Source organism: Corticium candelabrum, chromosome 2, assembly GCF_963422355.1.
Source record: "Corticium candelabrum chromosome 2, ooCorCand1.1, whole genome shotgun sequence".
NCBI classification, from domain to species: domain Eukaryota; kingdom Metazoa; phylum Porifera; class Homoscleromorpha; order Homosclerophorida; family Plakinidae; genus Corticium; species Corticium candelabrum.
The window spans coordinates 11644417-11669416 of record NC_085086.1 but is presented as its reverse complement, the minus strand read 5'-3'; the positions used below and the strand labels follow the sequence as shown (position 1 = coordinate 11669416).

The following is a 25000-nucleotide window of genomic DNA, read 5'->3' as shown; positions in this document are numbered from 1 at the left end:
CAAACACACACACAGACAGACAGACAGACAGATGGACAGACAGATGGACAGACAGACAAGGGAAACAAACAGATAGAAAGACAGCTGGACAGAGTATGGTAGTTAAGTAAGACTTTCTGCATTTGATGTAAATGACATGAGCAGTTTAGTCTTTTTCAAATTTGAGACAGAGACATGATGATTGTCACAAGGATTAGTGTATATCTAGTGTTTCTAATTTTGCTTAAAATGTATTGAAATAAATAAAGACAGACAGACAGACAGACAGACAGACAAAGAGACATCTCTCTGTCACATTGGTCAGAGGCATGCAACTGCAGTGCACCACTGGATGACAGCGGATACCACCTACTCACATGCAAGACCGGTGGAGGCCCTATTTGGTCTCACGAATCAATTGCTGGGGTGTGGTCTGAGTGCCTTAGGAGCCTCCAAATCCACCATCGACGGGAGCCAAGGAACAGATATGTCACTTCAGATTGCAGGCCTGACATTGTCATGTTCGATTCTGAATCAGCTTCCAACCTCGACCTCGACATCTCTCTAGCCCACCCTTGGAGTGCGGATGCATTTCCAAGCTCTGCTGATAGAACAGGCGTCGCTGCTAAACAACGTGAGAATAGGAAGGCGGCAAAATACAGCCAACAAAAGCTCCCTGGGACTTCAGTTCTCAAAGCCATCCCCTTGGTATTCGAACATTTCGGTGCATGGGGAGAAGAGGCCAGGAACTTCTTGCGAAAGCTAGCAGCTTTCTCATCAGACGAAGTTGGTCAGCCAAACGCACCGGAATTTGTGGACTTCTGGCGTAAACGATTTTCAGTGCAGCTGCAAAAGTGCAACGCACGAGTCATTCAGAAGAAATTGAATGTGTTGTGTGGTGGGTGTCAGATTCCCGAGTCACTCAGCACTCAATTCTTTTATCATTAGTGTACTTTTAGTTGTCTCTTTTGCCTCAGAATATATGTATACACTTACCTATGAACACTATAAAGCATTTAGCTTTAGCCGAGTAGTTTCTGCTGTGATGTATGATAGTGTGATTGTAAGAAATAAATGATTCTTTGACAGGCAGACAGACAGACAGCTAGATAGACAGACAGACGGACAGACTGACGGGCAGACAAATAGACAGACAGACAGACAGCTAGATAGAAAGACAGACAGACAGACAGACAGCTAGATGGAAAGACAGACAGACAGGCAGACAAAGAGACAGACAGACGACAGATCGACAGACAGACATAAAGACATGTAGACTTATCGGAAAGACGCACTCACAGCTGAGCATGGACACAAACCGGATCACTTGAAGGAGAAGGAGTGCACTTGTATTTCTCTCTCTGAGATATTCTTGTTACTTACATTTGCTAGTCAATCACTGGATTTGCCCACAGCTGCTTTCAGTATGCACTCACAAAGAAGTGGCCTCTCATTGTGAGCACAAAGAACACGATTCTAAAGAAATATGACGGACGATTCAAAGACACATTCGAGAGCATCTATGATTCGTATGTTGATGTGATGTGTATTGCCATTCATTAGCAATGCAAATTGGTAATGAAATGTATAGAGACTACAAGAAGGAATTTGAAGCAAACGACATCTGGTTTGAGCACAGGCTGATTGATGATATGGTAAAGTACACTGTAGATGTCGTCCGTTTATGGCATATCTTTGTGTGTGTGTGTGTGTGTGTGTGTGTGTGTGTGTGTGTGTGTGTGTGTGTGTGTCTGTGTCTGTGTCTGTGTCTGTGTCTGTGTCTGTGTCTGTGTCTGTTTGTGTCTGTGTGTGTGTTGTGTGTGTGTGTGTGTGTGTGTGTGTGTGTGTGTGCATGTGTGTGTGTCTGTGTCTGTGTCTGTGTGTGTGGTACACAAGTAGTAACTACAAGTCAATATGTATGCGCCATCTGTCATCGTGATCGTCATTCTCGAATTGGTCTCTATGCACATGAACAAGCACACAAGCGATGGTTCAATTCTAATCAGTAGAGAAGTTGTGAACGCGTACACGAGTAGCAGACAATGAATGAAGTGTGTGTGTGTGTGTGTGTGTGTGTGTGTGTGTGTGTGGGTGGGTGGGTGGGTGGGTGCATGCATTTGTATATTACTTGTGCATGTCATGTTTCCATGTCACAATTAAACGTACTCAATTCTAACGTTCAATACAATCAATCATGCAGCATTTTCATTACAAACTCCACGTTCTTCCAGGTCGCTCAAGTGCTGAAATCAGAAGGCGGATTTGTGTGGGCAACTAAGAACTACGATGGAGACGTACAATCAGACATGTTGGCTCAAGGTGATTACCACTATTTCTGCTACATTTCTCAAATGTTTCTAAATTCTAATAATCCAGTTGATAGAATTCTAAGGCACTAACTTGTCCCTCACTGTTAATTTTTGCATTACACTTGCAAGGGCCTTTATTATTAATATTAATTAAATATCATAAAATACGATATATTGTGTTTATGGTGGTATTACGCATGCGTGTTACCAAACATTTATTTATTGATATTAATCAAATTATTAATATTAATAATTGGCAATAAATAATAATTAATAATATATTAATAACTTTAATATTTATTTATTGTTTTGTATTGAATTTAATATTTATTTATTATATAAATATTAATATTAATTATATTTATTATACATACTTAATATATTAATTTAATAATTAATACAATCAGTTTTGATCATATAACCTGTTTGCCATTATTCTAACGTTTGCATTGTTTGTGTGTGGTTAGGATATGGCTCACTAGGCATGATGACTAGCATTCTCATTTGTCCAGACGGCAAGACGGTGGAAGCTGAGGCCGCCCACGGGACAGTGACACGACACTACAGAGAACATCAAAAAGTAGGAACTTGTGAAGTGTTGGTATACAGTCATAGTCGTCCAGGAAAAACCAAAAGTGGGGTGTCCACAGTGTGTGTGTGTGTGTGTGTGTGTGTGTGTGTGTGTGTGTGTGTGTGTGTGTGTGTGTGTGCGTGCGTGCGTGCATGCATGTGTGTGTGTGTGTGCACGCGCGTGTGTGTGTGTGTGCGCGCACGTGTGTGTGTGTGTGTGCATGTGTGTGTGTGTGTGTGTGTGTGTGTGTGTGTGTGTGTGTGTGGTGTGTGTGTGTGTGTGTGTGTGTGTGTGTGTACGTGTGTGTGTGTGTGTGTGTCTGTGTGTGTGTGTGTGTGTGTCTGTGTGTGTGTCTGTGTGTGTCCATGTGTGTGTGTGTCTGTGTGTGTGTCCATGTGTGTGTGTGTGTGTGTGTGTGTGTGTGTGTGTGTGTGTGTGTGTTAACATTCGATCCTAACATGTCATCACGTACCAGAGTCGATGGAGCCTCAATTTCGACTTATCTATTGACTCATACGGATAGTTTCAGTTGTTGACATAGCTGATTAAATAGAATAATATATTTAGGGATTTGTAATTGTCTTTCTACCAATTGTCTTCAGCTTTGAAGATGCAAGAATGCCCTGCGTTACCTGAAAGACAGCTACTTAGTAAAACCTTCTAATTAAAATACAGTTCTCAGTGCTTGTAGCGTGCGTTAAATTACGTCATTCTAACGCGCGTTAGGCCACGCCACTTTGACATCGCTTTGCCGGCCATGTGTACTACAGTATAGTGGCAAGGTTCATAGGTTGATTCTGTTTGTTGTGCAGCAATTTTTTCAAAGTTTGTATGAAGTCATGGCTCTGTCATTCAATCAACCGACTCCCCACGTGGGACTAGCTCCTCCCACTCAAGTGATTTGTCACTAGCCCCTCCCACTCAAGTGATTTGTTTACACACACTGCATGTTGTCAAAAAGCAGAAGAAGAATGGAATTAGCAGCACAAATCTAGCAGACAGTGACGGTAGAAAGCGCCCATTAACAATAATTAATTAAAAAACAAAGAAAAGTGAAAATGTTAGAGCCTTGGCCAAAAGTGGGAATGTGAGCTTACTTGAGCCTTGTGGCTCAACTACACACACACACACACACACACACACACACACACACACACACACACACACACACACACACACACACACACACACACACACCAGTACGTATGTATACATATACTACCTTTCTTGTGTAAATGGACAGTATCAGTGTGGGTCAACTCAATAGTGAGCCAAGGTCTGGAGTAAATATGTCTCAGCATGGCTCGTCGTTCCTCGCATGTCACAAACGTTTGACGTTTATTTGTTTGATCGATTTGCTGCAGGGTAACGAGACCAGTACGAATCCTGTTGCCAGCATCTTTGCCTGGACGGGAGGACTTGCCCACAGAGCCAAACTGGATGGAAATACGGATCTAGCGAGGTATCATACTCATTTCTTGGTCGATGTCTTGATGCTTGTCATGTAGAGATGTTTCTCGTTTTAGGTTTGCTGAGACTCTAGAACGTGTGTGTGTTGAGACCATCGATGGTGGTCAGATGACCAAAGACCTGGCACTTTGTATCAAAGGGTCTTTGTCAAAGTAAGATGATCATAGTCTGTTGCTAGTTTTTGGCCTTAGACTTTGTCTACACGTTATTGTTTGTGGTTTCTATTTGTGTTATCTCATTTAGTTTGCTTGTTTGTTTGTGTGTTTGTTTGGTTGCTTGTTTACATGCTTCTTTGTGTTGCTTGTTTGTTTGCTTGCTTGTCTGTTTGCTTGCTTGTTTGTTTGCTTGCTTGTTTGCTTGTTTTTTGTTTGCTTGTTTGTTTGCTTGTTTTTTGTTTGCTTGTTTGTTTGTTTACTTGTTTGTTTGCTTGTTTGTGTTGCTTGTTTATTTGTTTGCTTGTTTGTTTGCTTGCTTGTTTGTTTGTTTGCTTGTTTGTTTGTTTGCTTGCTTGTTTGTTTGTTTGCTTGTTTGTTTGCTTGTTTACTTGTTTGTTTGCTTGCTTGTTTGTTTACTTGTTTGTTTACTTGTTTGTTTGCCTGTTTGTTTGTTTGTTTGGTTGCTTGCTTGGTTGCTTGTATGTTTGCTTATTTGCTTGTTTGTTTGCATATTTGCTTGTTTGTGTGCTTGTTTGTTAGTTTGCTTGCTTGTTTGCTTGTATGGTGTGGGCTTGTTTGATTGCTAATTTGTTGGTGTGGGTTGTGGTTGTTTGTTTTACTTGTTTGTTTGTTTATGGTTGTTTGTTTGCTTGCTTGTTGGTCTACTTGCTTGTTTATGTTTGTTTTACCTTTCTGCTTGTTTTTGCTGGTTTGGTTGTGAGGTTGTTTGCTTCTGTGCTTGTCTACTTGTTTATTTACTTTTGCATGCTTGTGTGTTTGTTTGTTTCTTTATTTGTTTGGTTGCTTGTTTGCTTGCTTGATTGTTCATTTCTCTATTTTGTGGTCACACTTACCACATACTTTAATCATTCGCTTCTTAGTATGTTCTCTGTCTTTTTTCGTTTTCCTTTGTCTTTCCTCTTTCAGCTTGGTTACACCCACAGGTAGATGGCCTGCCCGTTCAATGACCATATCATCCACTCTGACTTATACCAATCCACTCACCTACCCACCCATCACCTGATCATCTCTGTTGTCTATCTCTTAGTGTTACTCTAATTGCCCATTCCCAGTCACATCAGTCGTTAACTTAGAATGTTGTATAGTTACTTTGCTATCTTGTTCAGGGTGGATCGATCAGATTACCTTATAACTGGTGACTTCCTGCAAGCAATCAAAGAGAACCTGGCGAGAGCACTTGCAATGTAATATTTTTGTAGCCGTTGACGTAAAGGAGAGTGTAATGCATTTTGTGCTGTTCTAAGGAATGATTATTTTAGCTATTGTTTTAGTAAATTGTTTGCTCTGCGTCAATGTCAAGTTTTCATGTTAGAATTTGTCTTTTTTTGTAATTCTTGGCTCCGTGTCGCTTCCATTGCCGGAAAGAGTGAGAGATAGTAGAGACAAGAACTCGCAAGCTATTTCACGTCATAAAGTCTACGCTAAATGTCAACGGGTTAGATTTAGGGGCACGTGACCTTACCATGCCTCTCCGTATACTCTGAGTAACTCTACTGGTAAAGAAGCGAATTAGACGTGAAATACTGTCGACGGGTAGTATGTAACACAACACATATAATATGTTATTATGTTTACAAGTACATCTACATAAAATACCAACAATGATTATTATGCAATTAATTAATAAAAGCATTACCTAAAGCAAACGTTCATACAATACAATAAAAGTAAAATGTAACAACACACATTGAAAACAGACTAACAGTTACCCACTTACTTACTCCATGCAACAGTAGCTGATGTGAATCTGTTAGCTAATTAGATAGTCTCACTTAACTCATTGGTAGACGGCAGGAGTCTGCTCTGATCAGAATTCCAGTCGGAAGTATCTTCAGTAGGCCAGTCGTCTGGAATGTGATCGTCACGGTAGTTGGAACTGTTTCGTCTCCCAGATATGTGGCATTTCATTCGTCTGAAAAACTGGCGAATTGAAAGTAAGAAGTTTTTTCCTGTAAATGTGTAGATGAGAGGATTAGCTGCTGGACTGATTGAGATTAGAAGAACATTTGCTACAGTAGAATCGTTTGCCCAAGAATAGCTATCAAGTAGAGAATGTGTCATCCAATGTAGTACAGTCACAGGAATCCAACATAAAGTGTTCAGGAAAACAATTACACCCAAACGCAATTGAAGTTTGTGCATGTCAGATCTTTCTTCTAAGTTTGCTGCTCTTGCACGAAGCTTTAGACATAAAAATAAATAGAGAAAAGCACATGACATTGTAAGAACGGTATTTAGAGAAGCCATGCTTGATCCTATTACATTAGCTCTACTACCGACATCGAAAACAGTTTTCTGCCTGTCGTGGCCACGTACCACAGTAATGTTATAAACATCATAAAATCCAAATACATCTGCCTGTGCCCAAGCACATCGCCCAAAAATTTCGGCAATACTTACACGGTTTGAGGAAACAATGTAGATGTCCTTGTCAAAATATTGTAATCTTACACCAAACATGACATCAATGTCAGATCTAAAAACGTATATGCAGAATCCAATTGTGTAAGAAACAATTATGACCACGTTGATCAAAACTTGGCAGATGATTGTGATGACCAGATTTCGCTTGCGAACTAGTGAACAGCAACAACGAGAACAGAACTCGCTCATTGCTTGAAACGAGTAAACTGCAATATTAAATGTTGCCCACTGAGCTGTAAGGCAAGAGAACGAAGACAGAAATGCACTTGTCATGCACATGTTACGAGCAGTGATGCGTGACAGATGCTTTCTTTGGTCTAGATAAACATCAACCACCAAACTCTGAATAAGAATCAAGTGAACACAATAGAAGAAGTCTGAAACGGCTAGCATGATGATGAGGATTGAGACAGGAGACGATCTCTGATCTCTTTTCTGTGCAAGTCTCCACACCACAACCAATATGTTGCCAATGATTCCTAGTGAAAGTAACATCCATATGATTCCATGGAAAGGGTAGCTGGACAAAACTAGACATAGAAAATAAAGTTCAATTGTATCACATTTGCTAAGTAGATTTACGGTTTTCCATTTTTACCATCAACAGATGTATGGTAGTAGTAGTTTTCATCTGTTGCACCGATTGCTGTTTGGCTAGTAGTTTCGTCATTGACACTAGAAGCATATCTACTCTCTACTGTCATGGTCCAAAGCCACTACGTACACAAAGCAAGTCGCACATCAGTTAGGATAAAATGAATGAGCTAAAACCATCACAACTAACCAATTAAGACAACTGCAAATTACCGACGTCTGAAACAAACAACACGCAATCGCTTTGATAATGAAACTCGCGTGAGCACCAACATCCACGAAAACAAACCACGCCCACACACATGTTTAGAGTTAAGACAGCTTAGAGAAATCTAGTGGTACTTGCGATTAGCTGTTCCTTTGCGTGTGCGTCGCAATTCAATGTGGGAGGGCAGAAGGAAAATTTACAGCTGTTTATAGTGAACACTAGCTGAAAACTCTTCAGCATTAGAGAAGCTTAGAGAATATTGATAATTTATTGCACACTCAACAACAACATCAACACATTAATTGATATACCAAAGCAACACAAGACAACAAAATCAAAAACCAGTACAACAACAAAACATTAATAATAAAGCGACACAATCAATTAGCGCAATTACCAACAAAACCAATACAACAACAAACACAAACAACACAAAAACACAAATAACACACAGCAACAAACAGAAACAACACACAACAACAAACACAAGCAAAAACACAACGACAAACAAAAACAAAAACACACCAACAAACACAAGCAACACACAACAACAAACATAAACAACACACAACGACAAAAACAAACAACACACAACAACAAACACAAACAACACACAACAACAACAACAAACAACACACAACAACAAATACAAACAACACACAACAACAAACACAAATAAAAACACAAACACAAACAAAAACACAACAACAAACACAAACAACACAAAACAACAAACACAAACAAAAACACAAAAGCAAACACAAACAAAAACACAACAAACGAAGATGACGACAAACACAACACACAACAAACGAAGGCGACGACTAACACACACCAACACACACCACAAACCTGCACTGCACGGACACCGCATATTAAAATTAAAGTATCTCTATTTAAAAGAGCAGGAAACATACGTCAAAAGGCAGTGTCAAACTACAGCCAATAATCTTAATCTAATCGTCCATCTTACAACCACACGATTGTCCAGTACGCAAACCACGTGGTTGAGTTAGCAATACCTCTAAAAGCATTTTACGAACACATGCCATTGAAAAGAGTCTATAAATGTTACTAACACAGTGTACATATACAATCAACAATTTCTCTCCACATCCGGTCACGTGGGCGGTTGATATGACGGCGGCTTCCGGTATACGGGTACACGCGGCTTAGGTCGCTGCTCTAATCCAATCCCCGGATGGAATGCGGGCGGGGGAGGCCGCTGATAAGGTGGAGAGTAATGGCGTCTTATTCCTCCATCGGAATGTTCACTACTTTCGTCTCCCACTTTCGTCTCCCCCTTCCACCCCACTGCTGCGTGCGTCTCCAGTTGTGCGCGAACTGTCCACAAAGCTTGGTGGCGACACACTTCATTCATACTCAAACACAGCGGCCGGTCTGATTGGTCGGCCCATATCAACGGCATCGTCGATGAATTCATTATCAAATACAACCGGTCGACGATCAATAAATGTGCCTTCTTCAACATTATTGCGGCTCCTTCTCCTGCAGCGATACAAAGCCAGGACACAGACAGTTATCAGCACCAGTGCGCCTGATAGCACTACACCAGGCAGCACGTGACTCTTGTATGAGCTTTCATCACTCTGTTGTCCCGAGGCCATCAAGAAATACAACGTTGGCATAAAGTGTGTGACAATCACTCCTGATGAGGCACGAGTGGAAGGTCAGACGGACACACTGTTTGCATACATGATATCACAGACAGACACACACACACACACACACACACACACACACACACACACACACACACACACACACACACACACACACACACACACACGACACACAGACACACACACACACACACACACACACACACACACACACACAGTGACACACACACACACACACACACACACACACACACACACACACACACACACACACACACACACTACACAGAACACCATTTTTATTTTCTTTATTTTAGAATTCAAACTGAAGCAAATGTGGAAGAGTCCAAACTGTACGACTCGTAATATTCTCTGAGGCACTGTGTTTCGTGAGCCTATCGTGTGTCAGACAATTCCGCGGATCGTTGGCGGATGGACGAAACCGATAGCCATTGGGCGTCATGCCATGGGTGACCAGGTGGGTGGTTTGGTTCTGCCGTGTTGTCAGGTGCATGTGATACTGGCAGTCTTTTCTGCCTGTTTGTGTGTCTTGCTATCTTTCTGTCTGTTTGCGTGGCTGCCTGTCTGTTTGCCTGTTTGTCTGTCTGTTTGTTTATCTGTCTGTCTGTCTATTTGTCTGTCTGTCTTTTTGTCTGTCTGTCTGTCTATTTGACTGTCTGTCTGTCTGTTAAACACATTTATTTGAACATTTTATCTATAATACTTTTTCACAATGTAAATAGCTATATATGCTGTCCAACTGCTATCAATGTTCGTGGACTAAACTAAATTCAAAACAAAACTTGAAGGAACTGATAACTCTAAAAACTCTAGAAACTCTAAAAGCAGCTAAACTACGTGCAAAGCCCTAGCTCAGTGTCAGCTAGTGGCTAAAGAACTGAGTGGCATAAAAGTCACTTCTGTTGACTCCAGTCAATGAAGATGACTTCTTAGAGATGACGTTCGCATTGCGCTTTTGGAGTTGGACCGGAAAGTGTTTGCTCCAGAAGTCGATAAACTCCGCTACATTTAGTCTTCCGACTTTATCTGATGATTTCTTTGCTATCTTTTAAAAGAATTTTCATTCATCAACCCCCATGCTCCAAATGGAATTGCACCGACTATTGACCTCCTGGTAGTTGTTGTTTGTTATATTTTGCTCTCTTCCTGTCTGCTCTCCTGTCTGCAGCTGCACCATCAACACCAGCAGATGTGGGGAAGATGTCACTGCTCCACGGGTGAGCAAGGGAGATGTCGAGATCGATATTGTATCCAGTGTCGGAGTCGAAAAAGATGATGTGTCCGGTCTGTTGTCTGTAGTGGTGTACCTGTTCCTTGGCTCCCTGTGATGATGGATATGCAGCTTACGAAAACAATCTGACGAGAAGGAAGAAATTGACTCATGAGACCACACAGGCCCGCCACCTGTTTTACAAGTCTGTCTGTTTGTTTGTATGTCTGTTTGTCTGTCTGTCTGTCTGTCTATTTGTCTTTCTATTTGTCTGTGTATCTGTGTGACTGCCTGCCTATTTGCGTGTCTGTCTGTCTGTTTGCCTGTCTGTTTGCCTGTTTGTCTGTCTGCCTATTTGTCTGTCTGTATGTCCGTTTGTCTGTTTGTCTGTCTGTCTGTCTGTCTGTCTGCCTGCCTGCCTGCCTGCCTGTCTGTAACAACCTCTTTACTTTCAGTATTTTTCTATATTTTAGTACAAAGCGACTGACGTTGTATTCGATCGACCTGGCAAGTTTGAGATGTCGTTCACCCCATCAGACGGCTCAAAGAAACAGTCATGGCTTGTACATAAGTTTGAAGGTGGAGGAGGAGTTGGAATGGGAATGTTTAATACGGATGTGGTATGAACTTTAATGTTTTTTATGGATTGTGACTGGCTGACAGACAGAAACAGGCAAGGCAACAGACAGATAGACACAGAGAGATGACAAACAGGAAAGCAGACGAACAGACAGAGGGACAAGCAGATTGGCTGGCAGGCAAACAGAGGGACAGACGGGCTGACAGACAGGGAGACAGGCAAATGGACGGGCAGACAGACAGACCAACATATGGACAGAGAGACAGATGGACAGACAGACAGACAGATTGACACACAAATAGACAGACAACAGACAGACAGACAGACATATGACCGGACAGGTAAATAGACAAACACAGACAGACAGACTGACAGATAGACAAACAGACAGATGGACAGACAAGGGAAACAAACAGATAGACAGACAGACAGACAAATGACCAGACAGGTAAATGGACAAACACACAGACAGATAGACAGACAGACAGACAAATGACCAGACAGGTAAATGGACAAACACACAGACAGATAGACAGACAGACAGACAGTAGACAGACAGACAGATGGACATGACACTGGAAGATAAACAGAGAGCAAAGACGGAAACGATCTGATCCGCAGAAACTTGACGTGGTAGATATGTAGACAAATGTGAAGAAGAGAGACACCACACCGCGAAGAGAACAATAGTTGATGGTAAAGATATATAATGAGCAACGTTTCAGTAAAAACCTTCTTTTGGCTCAATGTATGGCTAAGATGTTTAAAAATTTCAAACAATTTCTGTTTGAAAGTTTTAAACATCTTAGCCATACATTGAGCCAGAAGATTTTTACTGAAACGTTGCTCATTATATATCTTTACCATCAACTATTGTTCTCTTCGCGGTGTGAAGTCTCTCTCCTTCACATTAGACAGATGGACAGACAGACAAGGGAAGCAAACAGATAGACAGACAGCTGGACAGAGTATGGTAGATAATTAAGACTTTACATTTGATGTAAATGGCATGCACAGTTTTAGTCTTTTTCAAGTTTGAGACAGAGACATGATTGTCACAAGGATTAGTGTATATCTAGTGTTTCTAATTTGCTTAAAATGTATTCAAATAAATAAAGACAGACAGACAGACAGGCAGACAAAGAAACAGACAGACAGACAGCTAGATAGAAAGACAGACAGACAGGCAGGCAGACAAAGAGACAGACAGACAGACAGCTAGATAGAAAGACAGACAGACAGACAGGCAGGCAGACAAAGAGACAGACAGACAGCTAGATAGAAAGACAGACAGACAGACAGACAGCTAGATGGAAAGACAGACAGACAGACAGACAGACATAAAGACATGTAGACTTATCGGAAAGACGCATTCACAGCTAAGCATGGACACAAACCGGATCACTTGAAGGAGAAGGAGTGCACTTGAAGGAGAAGGAGTGCACTTGTATTTCTCTCTCTAAGATATTCTTGTTACTTTGCTAGTCAATCACTGGATTTGCCCACAGCTGCTTTCGGTATGCACTCACAAAGAAGTGGCCTCTCATTGTGAGCACAAAGAACACGATTCTAAAGAAATATGACGGACGATTCAAAGACACATTCGAGAGCATCTATGATTCGTATGTTGATGTGATGTGTATTGCCATTCATTAGCAATGCAAATTGGTAATGAAATGTATAGAGACTACAAGAAGGAATATGAAGCAAACGACATCTGGTTTGAGCACAGGCTGATTGATGATATGGTAAAGTACACTGTAGATGTCGTCCGTTTATGGCATATGTGTGTGTGTGTCTGTCTGTGTGTGTGTGTGTGTGTGTGTGTGTGTGTGTGTGTGTGTGTGTGTGTGTGTGTGTGTGTGTGTGTGTGTGTGTGTCTGTGTGTGTGTGTGTGTGTCTGTGTCTGTCTGTGTCTGTGTGTGCATGTGTGTGAGTCTCTGTGTCTGTGTATGCTTGTGTGTGTGTGTGTGTGTGTGTGTGTGTGTGTGTGTGTGTGTGTGTGTGTGTGTGTTTGTGTCACTGTGTGTGTGTGTGTGTGTGTGTGTGTGTGTTTGTGTGTGTGTGTTTGTGTGTGTGTGTGTGTGTGTGTGTGTGTGTGTGTGTGTGTTTGTTTGTGTCACTGTGTGTGTGTGTTTGTGTCACTGTGTGTGTGTGTGTGTGTGTGTGTGTGTGTGTGTGTGTGTGTGTGTGTTTGTGTCACTGTGTGTGTGTGTGTGTGTGTGGTGTGTGTGTGCGTGCGTGTGTGGGTACATGTGTGTGTGTGTGTGTGTGTGTGTGTGTGTGTGTGTGTGTGTGTGTGTGTGTGTGTGTGTGTGTGTGTGTGTGTGTGTGTGTGTGTGTTAACATTCGATCCTAACATGTCATCACGTACCAGAGTCGATGGAGCCTCAATTTTGACTTATCTATTGACTCATACTGATACCAATTGTGTTCAGCTTTGAAGATGCAAGAGTGCCCTGCGTTACCTGAAAGACAGCTACTTAGTAAATCCTTCTAATTAAAATACAGTTCCCATTGCTTGTAGCGTACGTTAAATTACGTCATCTTAACGCGCGTTAGGCCACGCCACTTTCACATCGCTTTTGCCGGCCATGTGTACTACAGTATAATGGCATGGTTCATAGGTTGATACTGTTTGTTGTGCAGCAATTTTTTCAAAGTTTGTGTGAAGTCATGGCTCTGTCATTCAATCAACCGACTCCCCACGTGGGACTAGCCCCTCCCACTCAAGTGATTTGTTTACACACACTGCATGTTGTCAAAAGCAGAAGAATAATAGAATTAGCAGCGCAAATCTAGCAGACAGTGACGGTAGAAAGCGCCCATTAACAATAATTAATTAAAAAACGAAGAAAAGTGAAAATTTTAGAGCCTTGGCCAAAAGTGGGAATGTGAGCTTACTTGAGCCTTGTGGCTCAACTACACACACACACACACACACACACACACACACACACACACACACACACACACACACACACACACACACACACACACACTGACACACACACGCGCACGCGCGCACACACACACACACACACACACACACACACACACACACACACCAGTACGTATGTATACATATACTACCTTTCTTGTGTAAATGGACAATATCAGTGTGGGTCAACTCGATAGTGAGCCAAGGTCTGGAGTAAATATGTCTCAGCATGGCTTGTCGTTCCTTGCATGTCACAAACGTTTGACGTTTGTTTGTTTGATTGATTTGCTGCAGGGTAACGAGACCAGTACGAATCCTGTTGCCAGCATCTTTGCCTGGACGGGAGGACTTGCCCACAGAGCCAAACTGGATGGAAATACGGATCTAGCGAGGTATCATACTCATTTCGTGGTCGACGTCTTGATGCTCGTCGTGTGGAGATGTTTCTCGTTTTAGGTTTGCTGAGACTCTAGAACGTGTGTGTGTTGAGACAATCGATGGTGGTCAGATGACCAAAGACCTGGCACTTTGTATCAAAGGGTCTTTGTCAAAGTAAGATGATCGTAGTCTGTTGCTAGTTTTTGGCCCTAGACTTTGTCTACACGTTATTGTTTGTGGTTTCTATTTGTGTTATCTTATTTAGTTTGCTTGTTTGTTTGTGTGTTTGTTTGTGTGTTTGTTTGGTTGCTTGTTTACTTGCTTGTTTGTGTTGCTTGTTTGTGTTGCTTGTTTGTGTTGCTTGTCTGTTTGCTTGCTTGTGTGTTTCTTTGCTTGTTTGTTTGTTTGTTTGTTGCTTGTTTGTTTGCTTGTTTGTCTGCTTGTTTGTTTGTTTGCTTGTTTGTTTGTTTGCTTGTTTGTTTGCTTGTTTGTTTGTTTGTTTGCTTGTTTGTTTGTTTGCTTGTTTGTTTGCTTGTTTTTTAGTTTGCTTGTTTGTTTGTTTGTTTGCTTGCTTGTTTGCTTGTTTGTTTGCTTTTTTGTTTGTTTGTTTGCTTTTTTTGCTTGCTTGTTTGTGTGTTTTCTTGTTTGTTTGTTTGTTTGTTTGTTTGTTGCTTGTTTGTTTGTTTGCTTGTTTGTTTGTTTACTTGTTTGTTTGCTTGCTTGTTTTTTTGTTTGTTTGTTTGTTTGCTTGGTTTTTTGCTTGCTTGTTTGCTTGCTTGTTTGCTTGTGTACTTGTTTGTTTGCTTGCTTGTTTGTTTACTTGTTTGTTTACTTGTTTGTTTATTTGATTGTTTGATTGCTTGTTTGTTTATGTTTGTTTACTTGTTTGTTTGCTTGTTTTTTGTTTACTTGTTTACTTGTTTGTTTACTTTTTGTTTGTTTGTTTGTTTACTTGTTTATTACTTGTTTGTTTGGTTGGTTGGTTGGTTGCTTGTTTGGTTGCTTGTATGTTTGCTTATTTGCTTGTTTGCATATTTGCTTGTTTCTGTGCTTGTTTGTTAGTTTGCTTGCTTGTTTGCTTGTATGGTGTGGGCTTGTTTGATTGCTAATTTGTTGGTGTGGGTTGTGGTTGTTTGTTTTACTTGTTTGTTTGTTTATGGTTGTTTGCTTGATTGCTTGTTGGTCTACTTGCTTGTTTATGTTTGTTTTACCTTTCTGCTTGTTTTTTTTGGTTTGGTTGTGAGGTTGTTTGCTTCTGTGCTCGTCTACTTGTTTATTTGCTTTTGCATGCTTGTGTGTTTGTTTGCTTCTTTATTTGTTTGGCTGCTTGTTCGTTTGCTTGATTGTTCATTCCCCTATTTCGTGGTCACACTTACCACATATACTCCAACCGTTTGCTTTTTAGTATGTTCTCTGTCTCTTTCGTTTTCCTTTGTCTTTCCTCTTTCAGCTTGGTTATACCCACAGGTAGTTGGCCTGCCCGTTCAATGACCAACTATCATCCACTCTGATTTAGCTACACCAATCCACTCACTACCCACCCATCACCTGATCATCTCTGTTGTCTATCTCTTAGTGTTACTCTAATTGCCCATTCCCAGTCACATCAGTCGTTAACTTAGAATGTTGTATAGTTACTTTGCTATCTTGTTCAGGGTGGATCGATCAGATTACCTTATAACTGGTGACTTCCTGCAAGCAATCAAAGAGAACTTGGAGAGAGCACTTGCAATGTAATATTTTTGTAGCCGTTGACGTAAAGGAGAGTGTAATGCATTTTGTGCTGTTCTAAGGAATGATTATTTTAGCTATTGTTTTAGCAAATTGTTTGCTCTGCGTCAATGTCAAGTTTTCATGTTAGAATTTGTCTTTTTTTGTAATTTTTGGCTCCGTGTCGCTTCCATTGCCGGAAAGAGTGAGAGATAGTAGAGACAAGAACTCGCAAGCTATTTCACGTCATAAAGTCTACGCTAAATGTCAACGGGTTAGATTTAGGGCCACGTGACCTTACCATGCCTCTCCGTATACTCTCAGCAACTCTACTGGTAAAGAAGCGAATTAGACGTGAAATACTGTAGACGGGTAGTATGTAACACAACACATATAATATGTTATTATGTTTACAAGTACATCTACATAAAATACCAACAATGATTATTATGCAATTAATTAATAAAAGCATTACCTAAAGCAAACGTTCATACAATACAATAAAAGTAAAATGTAACAACACACATTGAAAACAGACTAACAGTTACCCACTTACTTACTCCATGCAACAGTAGCTGATGTGAATCTGTTAGCTAATTAGATAGTCTCACTTAACTCATTGGTAGACGGCAGGAGTCTGCTTTGATCAGAATTCCAGTCGGAAGTATCTTCAGTAGGCCAGTCGTCTGGAATGTGATCGTCACGGTAGTTGGAACTGTTTCGTCTCCCAGATATGTGGCATTTCATTCGTCTGAAAGAATTGCGAATTGAAAGTAAGAAGTTCTTTCCTGTGAATGTGTAGATGAGAGGATTAGCTGCTGGACCGATTGAGATGAGAAGAACATTTGCTGCAGTACAATCGTTTGACCAAGAAAAGTTTGACAAAGAAAAGATGTCATTTCTAGAATAGCCAAGAATTGTAATCCAATGTAGTACAGTCACAGGAATCCAACATAAAGTGTTTAGGAAAACAATTACACCCAAACGCAATTGAAGTTTGTGCATGTCAGATCTTTCTGCTAAGTTTGCTGCTCTTGCACGAAGCTTTAGACATAAAAATATATAGAGAAAAGCACATGACATTGTAAGAACGGTATTTAGAGATGCTAAGATTGATCCTAGTATATCACCGCAATTACCGCCATTGGTCTGCATGTCGGGTCCATATGACTCATTAAAGTAATAAGTATCACAAAATCCAACTCCATCTGCCTGTGCCCAAGCACATCGCCCAAAAATTTCGGCAATACTTACACGTTTTGAGGAAACAGTGTTGACGTACTTGTCAAAATCTTGAAATATTAGACCAAACATGGCATCAATATCAGATCTAAAAACGTATATGTAGAATCCAATTGTGTAAGAAACAATTATGACCACGTTGATCAAAACTTGGCAGATGATTGTGATGACCAGATTTCGCTTGCGAACTAGTGAACAGCAACAACGAGAACAGAACTCGCTCATTGCTTGAAACGAGTAAACTGCAATATTAAATGTTGTCCACTGAGCTGTGAGGCAAGAGAACAAAGACAGAAATGCACTTGTCATGCACATGTTACGAGCAGTGGTGGATGACAAATGCTTTCTTTGCTCTAGATAAACATCAACCACCAAACTCTGAAGAAGAATCAAGTGAACACAATAGAAGAAGTCTGAAACGGCTAGCATGATGATGAGGATTGAGAGAGGAGACGATCTCTGACCTCTTTTCTGTGCAAGTCTCCACACCACAACCAATATGTTGCCAATGATTCCTAGTGAAAGTAACATCCAAATGATTCCATGGAAAGGGTCGCTGGACAAAACTAGACATAGAAAATAAAGTTCAATTGTATCACATTTGCTAAGTAGATTTACGGTTTTCCATTTTCCATTTTTACCATCAACAGATGTATGGTAGTAGTAGTCATTATCTGTTGCACCAATTGCTGTTTGGTTAGTAGTTTCGTCATGGACACTAGAAGCATAATTACTCTCTTCTGTCATGGTCTAAAGCTACTACAAAGCAAGTCGCACATCAGTTAGGATAAAATGGATGAGCTAAAACCATCACAACTAACCAATTGAGGCAACCAAAACCATCAGGCTAACAAACAATACACAACAGCAGACACAAGCAAAAACACAACAACAAACACAAACAACACAACAACAAACACAACAACAAACACAACAACAAACACAAACAACACACAACAGCAAACACAAGCAAAAACACAACAACAAACACAAACAACAACAACAAACACAACAACAAACAAAAACAAAAACACACCAACAAACACAAACAACACACAACAAACATAAACAACACACAACAACAAACACAAACAACACGCAACAAACACAAACAAAAACACCAACAAACACAAACAACACACAACAAACATAAACAACACACAACAACAAAGACAAACAACACACAATACCAAACACAAAGAACACACAACAGCAAACAAAAACAAAAACACAACAACAAACACAAACAAAAACACACCAACAAACACAAACAACACACAACAAACATAAACAACACACAACAACAAAGACAAACAACACACAATACCAAACACAAACAACACACAACAGCAAACAAAAACAAAAACACAACAACAAACACAAAAACACAACAACAAACACAAACAAAAGCAAACCAAAAACACAACAACAAACACAAACAAAAACACAACAACAAACACAAACAACACACAACAACAAACACACACAACACACAACAAAAAAACAAAAACAACAACAAACACAAACAAAAACACAACAAACGAAGACGACAACAAACACAACATACAAAAAACGAAGGCGACGACAAACACACACCAACACACACCACAAAACCTGCACTGCATGGACACCGCATATTAAAATTAAAGTATCTCTATTTAAAGAGCAGGAAACATACGTCAAAAGGCAGTGTCAAACTACAGCCAATAATCTTAATCTAATCGTCCATTCTTACAACCACACAATTGTCCAGTACGCAAACCACGTGGATGAATTAGCAATACAGTCGCCCTACCCCTATAACGATAACCTCTATAGCGATATTACCCCTATATTACGGTATAAGCTGCTGAAACCAAAATTTCCCGATACCGTACAATACAAAAATTTACCTCTATAACGATATTTTTATAACGATATTACCCCTATTCCGATTTCTGCCGCTGAAACGAAACGCGTCTGTAGTTGTAGAACGATATTCATTGATATTAATGCGCTAAGAGTGCACACAGTACTGCGAGGCACTTAAAAAATGCGAGCTGCGCATGTGCATTGCAACAAACATGGAGTCAAGTGCTGCTGCGGGGGATGCGGAAGAACCAGAAGACACATAGACCCTCCTGTAATCACTGTTTGAGATGCCCGTTGCCATATTCAAGCCATTTCCACTTTCCTATCACAGAACTTAACTATACTAAAGAACAAGGAACTTCTGCAGGCAGCTGATGGAATCAAGTCTTCATTAGACAGAATGGTTACTTCTGTTCATCATCAACAAGCAACCGTGGACCAGTGGATCGATGACTAGTGTACTGTAATTAATTAGGCTAAACAGTTGGAACATCTAAATGTCACTAAGTATAGTTTAAAGTAAGAACTTGTGCACAGACAGTGGTTCAGACTGCATTACCTTTATAACAATATTATCCTTATAACGATATGTTAGCGTGAAACGAAGATATCGTTAATAGGGGTAGGGTGACTGTACCACTAAAAGCATTTTACGAACACATGCCATTGAAAAGAGTTTATAAATGTTACTAACACAGTGTACATATACAAACAATTTCTCTCCACATCCGGTCACGTGGGCGGTTGATATGACGGCGACTTCCGGTATACGGGTACACGCGGCTTAGGTCGCTGCTCTAATCCAATCCCCGGATGAAATGCGGGCGAGGGAGGACGCTGATAAGGCGGAGTAATGGCGTCTTATTCCTCCATCGGAATGTTCACTACTTTCGTCTCCCCCTTCCACCCCACTGCTGCTTGCATCTCCAGTTGTGCGCGAACTGTCCACAAAGCTTGGTGGCGACACACTTCGTTCATACTCAAACACAGCGGCTGGTCTGATTGGTCGGCCCATATCAACGGCATCGTCGATGAATTCATTATCAAATACAACCGGTCGACGATCAATAAATGTGCCTTCTTCAACATTATTGCGGCTCCTTCTCCTGCAGCGATACAAAGCCAGGACACAGACAGTTAGCAGCACCAGTACGCCTGCTATCACTACACCAGGCAGCACGTGACTCTTGTATGAGCTTTCATCACTCTGTTGTCCCGATGCCGATTGCCTCAACCCTGACACGTAATTCAAACAGTCGGTGGAGTCACAGCACACAGTCCACTCCTTGTCACTTCAATTGAACCTACTGGAGGGAAAGGACCCATGATGGAAACGAATTGAGGCGTGGGGGTCCCGTTAGGCGACTCCATCCGATCTAAGGCTTCATGGATTTTATCACAATCGGATGAAGATTCCGTTGCTATGGACCATAGTAACCGAACACTACCGGATGTGAAGGACTGAACAAGCATCAAGTCTTGTTGGACTCCAGCTCCACTTGACAGTCTCTCAACCAGATCGGCTTTCTGTGTAGAATCGGAATTGAACGACGAGAAGTCGACGTCAAATGTCTGAACCAGCGTGTTGGTCGTCGTAAGGAAATTGAAATTGATCAAAATAGTGAAAGCCAATCTTGTCACTAACCCAGCACTGTCTCTTGCCTCCAAGACGAAAGTTGCTGGTCCAAGAGCTAAAAACGCCAATGGTATCCCTGCCACAGTCTGACTAGTTTTGTTGAAGTAAGCCCAATAGTCGGGTGGCAGTTCTAAACCATCAAGAGTACGGAGTTCGAGATCAAGGCCTCTTGTGTCTACATCGTCCTCGTCGTCGTAGAATGTATTTATTGGGATCAGGAATGAATAGGGTACATACAATAAGCCAGCAGGTCCAGCACGCAGCCTGTTTGCAATGCGAGGAGGATTATTAGAAGGAGGAGTTGTTGGCATAGGCGAAGGAACTGCAGTTGATGTGGCTGCAGTTGATGTGCATGGCCACAGGAGAAAGACTCGAAGAAGGAGACAGTAGAGTGGTGTTTGACACAACACGCCTTCAGAAGTCCAATTCCAATGTAATATTGAGAAAACTCAGAAGAATTGCACAGGGAAATGAAGAATTGGATGACAATAAAAGAGACATTCAGAACATCATTCATTAGAATTTTAGTATTCAATCTGTATGTCTCAGTAGATGGACATTTAGCCTAGCAGTTTTACCTATAGTGTTCTTGTAAAATTTTGCTTTTTGTGTTCAATAGTGAAATAAGACAGACAGACAGACAGACAGACAGACAGACAGACCAAAACACAGACAAACTGACAGACTAACTGACAGACAGAGAGACAGACAGACAGAAAGAAAGACATACAGGCAGACAGACAGACTGACTGACAAAAAAACAGACAGACAGACTAACTGACAGACAGACTGATTGACAGACAGACAAACTGACTGATTGCCAGACAGACAAACTGACGGACAGATTGACAGACACACTAACTGACAGACAGACAGACTAGCTAACTGACCAACTGACAGACAGAAAAACTAACAAACTCACTGACAGGCAGGAAGGGCACACAGACAAACATGAAGACAAACTCGCTGACTCCATGACAGCTGGATAAGGCAATACAGTACATAGACAGACACATTGACACACAGACAGACAGACTGACTGACTGACAAAAAGGCAGACAGACAGACTAACTGGCAGACAGACAGACAGGCAGACAGACAGACTACCTGATTGACAGACAGACAAACTGACTGATTGACAGACAGACAAAATGACGGACAGACAAACTGACAGAGAGACTAACTGACAGACACAGACAGACAGACTAACTGATTGACAGACAGACAAACTGACAGACAGACAGACACAGACAGACAGAAAAACTAACAAACTCACTGACAGGCAGGAAGGGCACATAGACAAACATGAAGACAAACTCGCTGACTACTTGACAACTGGATAAGGCAATACAGTACCTAAACAGACACACATAACAACATAGTCAATCAAACATATCTAACACCTTCACTCTGTTACATCACACTACACAACTTCCTACTAACCCCTACTTATTTTACATCATTTCTTCCTAAACCTGATCTCCTATTTAGCTCATATTTCCTTTTGTGAACGTTGAGACGAAGTACTTTGATCTCGGACTGCAATACCGCGATGCCACCGACGATCAAGTGACCGTAGATGCAGCCGTGGCCATCAAGAAATACAACGTGGGCATAAAGTGTGCGACAATCACTCCTGATGAGGCACGAGTGAAAGGTCTGATAGACACCACACAGTGACGCACACACACACACACTACACAAAACACCATTTTTAATTTTTATTTTAGAATTCAAACTGAAGCAAATGTGGAAGAGTCCAAATGGTACGATTCGTAATATTCTCGGAGGCACTGTGTTTCGTAAGCCGATCGTGTGTCAGACAATTCCGCGGATCGTTGGCGGATGGACGAAACCGATAGCCATTGGACGTCATGCCATGGGTGACCAGGTGGGTGGTTTGGTTCTGCCGTGTTGTCAGGTACATGTGATACTGGCAGTCTTTTCTGCCTGTGTGTGTGTCTTGCTATCTGTCTGTCTGTTTGTCTGTCTATTTGTCTGGCTGCCTGTCTGTTTGTCTGTCTGCATGTTTGTCTGTCTATTTGTCTGGCTGCCTGTCTGTTTGTCTGTCTGTTTGTCTGTCTATTTGTCTGGCTGCCTGTCTGTTTGTCTGTCTGTTTGTCTGTCTGTCTATTTGTCTTTCTATTTGTCTGTGTATCTGTGTGACTGCCTGCCTATTTTCCTGTCTGTCTGTCTATTTGTCTGTCTGTCTGTCTATTTGTCTGTCGGTCTGTCTATTTGTCTGTCTGTCTATTTGTCTGTCTGTCTATTTGTTTGTCTGTTTGCTTGTTTGTCTGTCTGTCTGTCTGTCTATTTGTCTGTCTGTCTATTTGTTTGTCTGTTTGCCTGTTTGTGTGTCTGTCTATTTGTCTGTCTGTATGTCTATTTGTCTCTGTTTGTCTGTCTGTCTGTTTGTCTGTCTGTCTGTTTGTCTGTCTGTCTGTTTGTCTGTCTATTTGTCTTGCTATTTGTTTGTCTATTTGTGTGACTGCCTGCCTATTTGCCTGTCTTTCTGTCTATTTGTCTGTCTGTCTGTCTGTCTGTCTGTCTGTCTGTCTGTCTATTTGTCTGTCTGTTTGCCTGTTTGTCTGTCTGTCTATTTGTCTGTCTGTCTGTCTATTTGTCTGTCTGTTTGCCTGTTTGTCTGTCTGTCTGTTTGTCTGTCTATTTGTCTTGCTATTTGTTTGTCTATTTGTGTGACTGCCTGCCTATTTGCCTGTCTTTCTGTCTATTTGTCTGTCTGTCTGTCTGTCTGTCTGTCTGTCTGTCTGTCTGTCTGTCTATTTGTCTGTCTGTTTGCCTGTTTGTCTGTCTGTCTATTTGTCTGTCTGTCTGTCTATTTGTCTGTCTGTTTGCCTGTTTGTCTGTCTGTCTGTCTGTCTGTCTGTCTTTCTATTTTTCTTTCTATTTGTGTGTCTATCGATCTGTGCGACTGCCTGCCTTTTTGCCTGTCTGTCTGTCTGTCTGTCTGTCTGTCTGTCTGCTTGCCTGCCTGTCTGTAACAACCTCTTTACTTTCAGTATTTTCTATATTTTAGTACAAAGCGACTGACGTTGTATTTGATCGACCTGGCAAGTTTGAGATGTCGTTCACCCCATCAGACGGCTCAAAGAAACAGTCATGGCTTGTACATAAGTTTGAAGGTGGAGCAGGAGTTGGAATGGGAATGTTTAATACGGATGTGGTATGAACTTTAATGTTTTTTATGGATTGTGACTGGCTGACAGACAGAAACAGGCAAGGCAACAGACAGATAGACACAGAGAGATAACAAACAGGAAAGCAAACAAACAGACAGAGGGACAAGCAGATTGGCTGGCAGGCAAACAGATGGACAGACGGGCTGACAGACAGGGAGACAGGCAAATGGACAGACAGATGAGACAGACAGACTAATGTATGGACAGAGAGACAGATGGACAGACAGACAGACAGATTGACAGACAAATAGACTGAAAGACAGACAGATGGACAGACAGAAAAACGGGCAGATAGACAGATGGACAGACAGACAGACAGATTGACACACAAATAGACAGACAACAGACAGACAGATAGACAAACAGACAGATGAACAGACAAGGGAAACAAACAGATAGACAGACAACAGACAATTGACCAGACAGGTAAATGGACAAACACACAGACAGACAGACAAGGGAAACAAACAGATAGACAGACAGCTGGACAGAGTATGGTAGTTAAGTAAGACTTATTGCATTTGATGTAAATGACATGGGCAGTTTTAGTCTTTTTTCAAATTTGAGACAGAGACATGATGATTGTCACAAGGATTATTGTATATCTAGTGTTTCTAATTTTGCTTAAAATGTATTGAAATAAATAAATAAAGACAGACAGACAGACAGACAGACAAAGAGACAGACAGACAGACAGGCAGGCAGGCAGACAGACTGGCAGGCAGACAAATAGACAGACAGACAGACAGACAGACAGACAGACAGACAGATAGAAAGATAGACAGACAGACAGACAGCTAGATGGAAAGACAGACAAACAGACAGACAGACAGACAGACAGACAGGCAGAATCAAGT

At 41.2% G+C, this 25000-nt stretch overlaps 6 protein-coding genes across 7 annotated transcripts in view; 4 read left to right on the top strand and 2 right to left on the bottom strand.

Moving 5' to 3' along the window:
* Positions 1 to 5819, top strand: part of LOC134198122 (isocitrate dehydrogenase [NADP] cytoplasmic-like) — an 11703-nt gene extending 5884 nt beyond the window's left edge. The window contains exons 7-13 of the mRNA XM_062667460.1: positions 1372 to 1508; positions 1571 to 1634; positions 2211 to 2298; positions 2756 to 2868; positions 4224 to 4321; positions 4386 to 4481; positions 5612 to 5819. Of these exons, the coding sequence (XP_062523444.1) occupies positions 1372 to 1508; positions 1571 to 1634; positions 2211 to 2298; positions 2756 to 2868; positions 4224 to 4321; positions 4386 to 4481; positions 5612 to 5693 (678 nt within the window). The 3' untranslated portion in view covers positions 5694 to 5819. The remainder of the gene's footprint in view (positions 1 to 1371; positions 1509 to 1570; positions 1635 to 2210; positions 2299 to 2755; positions 2869 to 4223; positions 4322 to 4385; positions 4482 to 5611) is intronic.
* Positions 261 to 1357, top strand: LOC134198126 (uncharacterized). The gene has a single exon (XM_062667464.1). The coding sequence runs from the start codon at positions 499 to 501 to the stop codon at positions 925 to 927; it is 429 nt and encodes a 142-aa protein (XP_062523448.1). The 5' UTR covers positions 261 to 498; the 3' UTR covers positions 928 to 1357.
* A 3059-nt stretch (positions 5820 to 8878) lies between the features above and the next one.
* LOC134197953 (isocitrate dehydrogenase [NADP], mitochondrial-like) lies at positions 8879 to 16328 on the top strand. The gene is made up of 8 exons (XM_062667309.1): positions 8879 to 9421; positions 9692 to 9852; positions 11079 to 11225; positions 12671 to 12807; positions 12870 to 12933; positions 14421 to 14518; positions 14583 to 14678; positions 16160 to 16328. The coding sequence occupies exons 2-8, from the start codon at positions 9841 to 9843 to the stop codon at positions 16239 to 16241; spliced, it is 636 nt and encodes a 211-aa protein (XP_062523293.1). The 5' UTR covers positions 8879 to 9421; positions 9692 to 9840; the 3' UTR covers positions 16242 to 16328.
* Positions 16329 to 16641: 313 nt separating this feature from the next.
* Positions 16642 to 19432, bottom strand: LOC134198577 (uncharacterized). 2 transcript variants are annotated; one of them, XM_062667995.1, is made up of 3 exons: positions 19380 to 19432; positions 18075 to 18215; positions 16642 to 18022 (listed from the first exon to the last, which is right to left on the bottom strand). In XM_062667995.1, exons 2-3 carry the CDS (start codon positions 18082 to 18084, stop codon positions 16812 to 16814), a joined length of 1221 nt encoding a protein of 406 aa, XP_062523979.1. In that variant the 5' UTR covers positions 18085 to 18215; positions 19380 to 19432; the 3' UTR covers positions 16642 to 16811. The 2 variants fall into 2 exon arrangements, with proteins under 2 accessions (XP_062523979.1, XP_062523978.1); XM_062667994.1 differs by having other exon boundaries at positions 18098 to 18215.
* A 1123-nt stretch (positions 19433 to 20555) lies between these two features.
* On the bottom strand, positions 20556 to 21254 carry LOC134198436 (dystroglycan 1-like). The gene has a single exon (XM_062667842.1). The coding sequence runs from the start codon at positions 21252 to 21254 to the stop codon at positions 20556 to 20558; it is 699 nt and encodes a 232-aa protein (XP_062523826.1).
* A 1081-nt stretch (positions 21255 to 22335) lies between these two features.
* The window catches only part of LOC134198435 (isocitrate dehydrogenase [NADP], mitochondrial-like), a 9275-nt gene continuing 6610 nt past the window's right edge, over positions 22336 to 25000 (top strand). Inside the window, 3 exon segments of the mRNA XM_062667841.1 lie at positions 22336 to 22600; positions 22674 to 22834; positions 23981 to 24127. Of these exon segments, the coding sequence (XP_062523825.1) occupies positions 22691 to 22834; positions 23981 to 24127 (291 nt within the window). The 5' untranslated portion in view covers positions 22336 to 22600; positions 22674 to 22690.

Coding starts and splice junctions, on each gene's coding strand:
- LOC134198436 (XM_062667842.1), bottom strand. CDS start 21,254: ATGCCAACAACTCCTCCTTCTAATAATCCTCCTCGCATTGCAAACAGG.
- LOC134198577 (XM_062667994.1), bottom strand. CDS start 18,203: ATGACAGAAGAGAGTAATTATGCTTCTAGTGTCCATGACGAAACTACT. Junction 18,023..18,097: donor CTACCATACATCTGTTGATG/GTAAAAATGGAA, acceptor TTCTATGTCTAG/TTTTGTCCAGCGACCCTTTC.
- LOC134198126 (XM_062667464.1), top strand. CDS start 499: ATGTTCGATTCTGAATCAGCTTCCAACCTCGACCTCGACATCTCTCTA.
- LOC134197953 (XM_062667309.1), top strand. Junction 11,226..12,670: donor GAATGTTTAATACGGATGTG/GTATGAACTTTA, acceptor TTACTTTGCTAG/TCAATCACTGGATTTGCCCA. Junction 12,934..14,420: donor ACAGGCTGATTGATGATATG/GTAAAGTACACT, acceptor GATTTGCTGCAG/GGTAACGAGACCAGTACGAA.